This window comes from Lactuca virosa, chromosome 7 (genome assembly GCF_052849685.1).
Source record: "Lactuca virosa cultivar CGN04683 chromosome 7, Lactuca_virosa_CGN04683_v6, whole genome shotgun sequence".
NCBI lineage: Eukaryota > Viridiplantae > Streptophyta > Magnoliopsida > Asterales > Asteraceae > Lactuca > Lactuca virosa.
The window spans coordinates 54595003-54602204 of NC_136432.1; the positions used below are offsets into that span (position 1 = coordinate 54595003).

Here is a 7202-nt window from a genome sequence, read left to right on the forward strand (position 1 = left end):
ATTTATTAGGAATGATACATTTGAAACATTTGAAACATTTAACCGTTAATGAATATAACAAAACTTTAGTGGTTTACTATATGTTTTCTCGGCCATATATGCATGCATGATTAATATTTTGTTTTTTTATTCAATTATGAATAAAATAAAATGAACCGTATGATACAAGAAAAAAAGATTTGATTTTTTAATTTTGAATTTTTGTATTATTATCATTAATCATTTTTTTTAGCATGGAGCTACAATCATGGAAAATATCTGTTACATTTCTGTTACTTTCTTAGACTAACTCATATTTAATTGCAAGTGATGGACAGTTCAACTATGCATTGGGTTTACATCCTCATGTGGGTTTGAGGTCGGGGTTTCAAACCCGGTAAAGCACAAGGTAAAGCACAATTTGTGCGCCTCTTGCAAATATGCTCTATGTGTGGGGGGATTTTCCCTGGAAGTTCTCTTGGAGGCTGGATTTGTCCGCTTTGCGGAGCTCCAACTCGGGGTCTACTCTGAAATATTGGGTAAAGACTTTCGTTGAATCATTTGCCGTTTCCAAAAAACTCATATTTAATCAAATAGTAAAATTCCTACTTCGCCCTTGTGTAATGATTGGTTAACAAGCGTTTTTTATGTTCCTAACATTTCCTTCTTCTCAATATATATATATATATATATATATATATATATATATATATATATATATATATATATATAAAATCTTGACTTTTTTTTTCTACAACTAATATTTTTATCAAATTCCCTTTCAATATACAAAACAAAGAAAAAAATAAAAACAATGAGTCCTTCATCAAACCATTTTCGGTTTTATTGCGTAACAAACCTTCATTTTATAATTTATGCTAATTAAATATATATTTTTTCGATGTTTCTAGTTTACGGTATAAACAATAGCTAACTTATTAATAAATAAGTATAAATTATTAAAACTAATAGATGTTAGTTGTCATTCACTACTAGAAACAGAGGTTTTAGAGACGGACGAATCCGTCGCTATTCCGTCGCTAAATGTTGTTTGCGATGGATCAGCGACAGATTCACTCCATAGGTAATTAAAATGTGGCTAATGACTCAGCAATGGTTTTAGCGACGGATCAGTTTTTCTTTGCGACAAATTTAGCGACAGAATATCCGTCGCTAAATGTCACTCAATACATTTACCCAGGACATTAGCGACAAAATTTGTTAAAGACATTTTGTTGCTGTTCTGTCGCAAATTTCTCTGATCAGTTTTTTTTCCGTAGCTAATCCCTTGCAAAGTTCATATATTAATTTTTTTTCCGTCGCTGATCTGTCGCAAACTTTAGACATGATTTTTTCCCATAGCTAATCCCTCGCAAAATTCATAAATTAATTTTGTTCTTTTTCCGTCGCTGATCCGTCACAAACTTTAGACATGATTTTTTTCCGTAGCTAATCCCTCACAAAATTCATGCATTATTTTTTTTTGTTACTAATCCGTTGCGAACTTGTAATATCATTTTTTTATTATGATTCTAAAAGAAAAAAAATACTACAATCATCAATTTATTATACTAAAAAACATCAAATAATGATACAACCAAAAGCAGCACAGAGTGCAGTAACAGATCTGAAATCACGATGATGGTTTTAGATGTAAATAAAGATGAAATTACAATTACACCCTTCAGAAAGAAATGTTGTATGCTTACACTGCTCCATTCATTCCATAACTAGCAAAAGCAGAGGCGATAGGGGTATCAGGGTCTAATTGGGAACATGGCACCAAACCAATCACAACAGCAGATACAAGCATATACAAAACACAGCATGTAAACAGTGATACCCCAATCCCAATAGGTAAATCTCTTTGAGGATTCTTCACCTGTAATATAAACAATATGAAAATTACAATTATACCCTTTAGAAAGAACAATCACAATCACTAGTGTTACCTCTTCTGCTGTGCTGGTTATGCATCAAAACCAACATATGAGAAAAAAACGGTTGCAGATCCAACAAGTACTCCATTAGCTCCATACGGGAAATACCTGAAAATCAGATACATGTTTCATGTTGCCAAGGGTAAAATGGTAATTTAACACATGTGAAAAAAATGAACATATTACCCGCCTGGAACTTTATATCCCACCCATTGAGTCTTGAAACCTATGTATCCACCAACTACTATGATGAAAAGCAAGTCTACAACGTTTATTGTTGTGATTATGCCTTGAGCCAATGAACTCTAAAAGTATTCATTTTATTAGTATAATAAAATTTAAGAATATGTGCTATAAGAATAAGTTATTAATTGAAAGGACTAAAATACCTCTTTGCTTCCAGTGCAAAATAGTCCGGTTATAATGAAGACTAAAACAACAGCACAAGGATCAACTACAATTCCTAGAATGGTGGGTCGACTTAAGAAAGCAGGAAGCTTATCTGGACCTCCAAAAAACACAGCCTGTTTAAAATTGAAATTATAATTCGAAAAAGAAAAAGAAAATTGAAATTATAAATTAGGTTGAAAGAAGAAGGAGATGAAGTGCACCATATTTGGGGATATGCCATAGGCTACTCCTGCTCCACCAATCAACCAAGCAACACTGGAAGTTGAAGGGGATAAAATATTGATTTGCAGAAAGAAAATATGATTATATGAATAAGAGAATTGTTAGGAGAGATTACGAGATTACCCTTCTCCAACACATAAGTAAGAATAGTGATATGCACTCCCTGCAGATGGGCAACGACATGCGAGTTCTGCATAACATAATGCTGAAAGTCCAGCTGCTATTCCGGCTATGAGGAATGATATTGCGATTGCAGGCCCTGTTTGCTCTTTAGCAACCGTTCCAACAATAATGTAAACTCTAGCTCCAATTGTTGCTCCAACTCCTGATAAAATTGGTTTAACTTTTAGGTTAATTGATACCAATGCATCCCAACATCATACATACATACTAACATACATACATACATATATAACAAATTCATTGTATAACGACACTAGGAGAAACAACGTGTATTAATCAACAAAACATAACAAAGGGTAAGATAGTAAATTACTGATGAATAATTCACCATCATACATACATACTAACATACATACATACATACATACATACATATATAACAAATTCATTGCATAATTTACTATCTTACCCTTTGTTTTTTCATCGATATCCTAGTTTCGTACCTTATATTAATTGCAGGTTTCAAAGGGAAAGACCAATCATAATTGATCTCGGTTTATATCATTCAAAGAAATCTGGTGTTTTCTGGGCCAAAGAGAAACGATCCATGCCTTCTTCATTCAAGTTGTTCATGGGTGTGTACTTCTGCTATACCACTTTACATTTTTTATGATTTTATACAACAAGATTTTACCTTTTTTCTGTTCCATTTCTGCAACAGGCTCTTCTTGGGTTGTTCTTACTAGACCCTTTCTTAAATTTTGCGTTTGGGTTGCTCTTCTTGGATAATCTTCCTCGTACTCTTCTTATGTATTACACAAACTTCTTGTCTTCCCCTGAAGGATACTTTCACACAGTCATCTGTAACCATAAAGACTATCAGAACATGACTGTCAACCATGACATGCACTACATCAAATGGGATAATCCCCCAAAACAGTACCCTGTAAATCTCACAATCCAACACTTTTCTGACATGGTTGAAAGTGGAGCTCCCTTTGGGCATTCTTTTGCCCAAAATGACCCGGTTCTTGACAAAATTGACAATGAGCTTCTGGGAAGATCTGTTGACCAGTTAGGAAGATCGGTCATTTATTTAAAGGCAGATGCTATTAAACCATCTGTTGACCAGTTGGGAAGATTTTACCTTTTTTTTCATATATTTCACTAGGAACATCCAGTTCACGAACTACATAACAAAGGGTAAGATAGTAAATTATTGATGAATAATGATGTTGAATTATCAATTATCAATGAAAAAACACCATAAAAGTTGTCATTTCATCAAGAACATGTAAAAGTTAGCCTCCAAACAGATGAACTTACAAAGAGAGGTAAAGTCATAGAAGTTGCCATAAATTTCTACAAACAGAAATAAAATACCAAAATATTATTAACATTGATTTGCATGACAATTTCTCCTAAAATTAAGTAGAAAACTCACCAATTTGACCAAGGAGTTCTATTTTAATGCCTTTATGTTCAACCTTCTTCCCTTGCATTGGGTCTACAGATATCTGCAAAAAGGGCAAATAAGTAAATTCAACTTGTTTCGATCACTAGCTAGCAAGTAAATTCAACTACCACTCCAGCAATGCTTTCTTGACTTTGGAAAAGAGGCACATCTGATATCTGACCATTTTCCTTCTTCAAAGGAACCTGATGATGAATTAGTAAAGAAGAATTATTATAGCAGGCCAAAGTATTGATATACTAAACAATAATCATCTATCTAGAATGAGAACAATAAGAATAGCATATCTGTTTGCGAGTTTTCACATCATTAAGTGTAACTGAAATATTACAAGAAGGCTTGAAAGCTCCTATATTAGTAAGTGGAGTGAAGTAAATTGCTATTTCCTGCAATGTTCTTGTAATATGCATTAAACTTACCAAGTATCCCCTGAAAGCTGCTTGTGCCTTAGTAGCAGCCTGTTCTAGCCTGATTAAATCATCATCATTTGCAGCATTTAGTAAGTTGGCACTGGAGCTCTTCTCTAACTGTGATTGTTCTCCATTTATGTTGCTGACGTGGCACACTGGTGTTGATATAACAGTAGAATCAACAGCAAGATAATTTGATTGTGTGTTGAGGGTAATGGAGGTATTTTTGTCTAGCATCCTTCAAGAATAATAAGATACCATCATGTATATGTGTTTTACTAGTAACAGGTGTAACTGTAAACTGTAAATTAACACTTTTACTTACGTTTGAGATATTAGTTTTTGATGACTTCTTCCCAAAAAGAACAGTCTTCATCCACTTTCCAGGAGATTAGATTCATTGAGTAATTTTCAACACATTGCTACTTGTTTTCAATTAGGTACATGCTATTAACTTCATCAATTGTCAAGAATATCAATTCATAGCTAATCCTATAAATCTAACACAATACAATACAATGACCTAAACTTATGCATATCATCCATAAAGTTCAAAATTACCTCAAGGTTAATCAAATTTTTATAAACAAGAGCTTGAATGGGATGACCACCACTGTGTTCCAGCTACCGCCAACAGAACCGCCACCACTATCTTATCAGGTGATCGACGCCGTTGTTGCTGCTAATCAGTTGTACGGTCTGGAGTAGTTGTGAATCAATAGATCGAAAGGCATTGGCATGGAAGTAAGCAGTGAGTCAACGAGGAAGGGAGTCGAACCGAGAAGAAAGCCAACGAGGATGTGATTTCAGATCAGGTTTTCCTTTGAGAGGATTCAAAGAGGGATGATGAAGGTTGACTGTGGTGGAGGCGATTTCCTGGACAGAGTAGAGATTTGACGGTCATATAGGGCTTTGGTAGGAAATCGTTCACTTTGGGAATAAATCGGAGGGAATGAAAATAAAACGAGGGAACGAGTAAAGGAAGAAAAGCCAGGAATGAAAAAAAGAAGGAGTAGATTTTTTGCAAGGGTTTGGCGAGGGCCAGGAAAAAAAATCCACTAATTTTTTGCAATCCGTCGTTATTCCCTGGTTGAGAGATTTTACTTTTCGACGGTTTAGCGAGGGACTGCTTTTTGTCGATAAAATCATACAAATCTGTCGTTGATCCCTTGGTAATACATCTCTAAACTTCTATAATTATTTTGATTGAAATATTTATGCATTCCATCAGTGATCCCTCAGTAAACCGTCGCTAATTAGCTAGCGATAAAATCTGTCGCTGATTCTGTCGCTGTAGGTCAGGTTTCTAGTAGTGATTTTTATCTTTTAGTACCGCTCTGGAGAGAAGACCAAAGAGTCGGAGAAGGAGAGGGGGAGAGCAACAGAGTGCACGCCGGAAATCAGATGTGATGAGTCCGGCGAGGTAGCGGCCGGTGGAGAAGAATGAGAATGATGGCGGCGCAAAGTCCGACGACTGACGGAGGGGAAAGAGATGGTATACGGAGAACGTGAGATTTTTGAAAATATGAACAAATTTTAATTATTTTTATAATGTTTAAGAGATATTTAACAAATTTGCTCTGATTTGTTGAGTAATTTTCAAATGTTTATTTGTTTATTTGGTTTTAGATTCTTTACCAAACAACAAATTTTATCAAAACAGAGGGGCTTAATTAATCAATTTGATGACTCTAGGGTAAAATTAGATAAGTAATATATATATATATATATATATATATATATATATATATATATATATATATATATATATATATATATATATATATATATATATATATATATATATATATATATATATATATATATAAGGTCATTATTTGGTTGATACAAAGAATCATTATACATATAAGGTCATTATATTTCATGGAGCTTTATATCAAAAGTAGCGATTTTGTTGGTGTTAAAAAAATAATATTGCAAAGCTTAAGAATGCAAAAAAAAAATTTTATGGACATTATTAATCATCAGACACGTTAGAAATGTAGAAAGTTTAATCGACTCTTGCGTTTTGAGGATCCGATATTGAAGGACATTCACAAATTGTTTGTCATGTTTTAAAAAAAACTATCAAACAAAACTATAATCTCTCCCAATCGATCTCAACTAAAAAGGAAAACGTAACCATTTTGTAGAGACATGAGCTCTAAAAATCTCAAACCCTTTCAAATTTCTTGAAATAAAGATCAACATATTTCCATTATGGATACAAAATCCCGGAAGTTAAAAGAAATGCGTTCTTTTAAGTTAAAACGAGCCGGTTCTAGCCTAAACAAAGAAGATCCAGAGATTGATTATCGTGGGTATATAAGTTTGAAAGATGTATTAACATCTTCTTCAATGTCAACCACCCATGTGATGAACAATGATGAAAATATGATGATTAACTCTTCAAACATTTCCATAAAAAATGTGCTTGTGAAACATGCAGCATCTGCATACGTCCAATCGGCATTTCTTGTACAACGGGATACAAATTGTTTAACCAGTCTTTTGGAAAGGATTAGAGATCCGACATCTTGCGGATCATGTTGGTTCATATATGTTACAAGACCATTGGATGCTTGTTTTCGTGTAGGTTTTCAGTTGTTTCATTATATGATTGATGGAATCAGTAGATTATGG

General features: G+C 33.7%; 1 protein-coding gene and 2 pseudogenes across 3 annotated transcripts; 1 reads left to right on the plus strand and 2 right to left on the minus strand.

Annotated features, from left to right (window-relative positions):
- Positions 1-1592: 1592 nt before the first annotated feature.
- LOC145126657 (cationic amino acid transporter 4, vacuolar-like) lies at positions 1593-3073 on the minus strand (annotated as a pseudogene). The gene is made up of 7 exons (XR_013716420.1): positions 3049-3073; positions 2676-2877; positions 2531-2585; positions 2309-2443; positions 2106-2224; positions 1932-2027; positions 1593-1861 (listed from the first exon to the last, which is right to left on the minus strand). The product of XR_013716420.1 is annotated as a cationic amino acid transporter 4, vacuolar-like (transcript).
- Positions 3074-3201: 128 nt separating this feature from the next.
- Positions 3202-3846, plus strand: LOC145126658 (beta-glucuronosyltransferase GlcAT14C pseudogene; annotated as a pseudogene). Its single transcript, XR_013716421.1, has 2 exons — positions 3202-3310; positions 3397-3846. The product of XR_013716421.1 is annotated as a beta-glucuronosyltransferase GlcAT14C pseudogene (transcript).
- Positions 3847-3951: 105 nt separating this feature from the next.
- LOC145126659 (uncharacterized) lies at positions 3952-4956 on the minus strand. Its single transcript, XM_079061983.1, has 5 exons — positions 4885-4956; positions 4569-4797; positions 4260-4334; positions 4120-4192; positions 3952-4037 (listed from the first exon to the last, which is right to left on the minus strand). Exons 2-5 carry the CDS (start codon positions 4794-4796, stop codon positions 3952-3954), a joined length of 462 nt encoding a protein of 153 aa, XP_078918109.1. The 5' UTR covers position 4797; positions 4885-4956.
- Positions 4957-7202: the final 2246 nt, after the last annotated feature.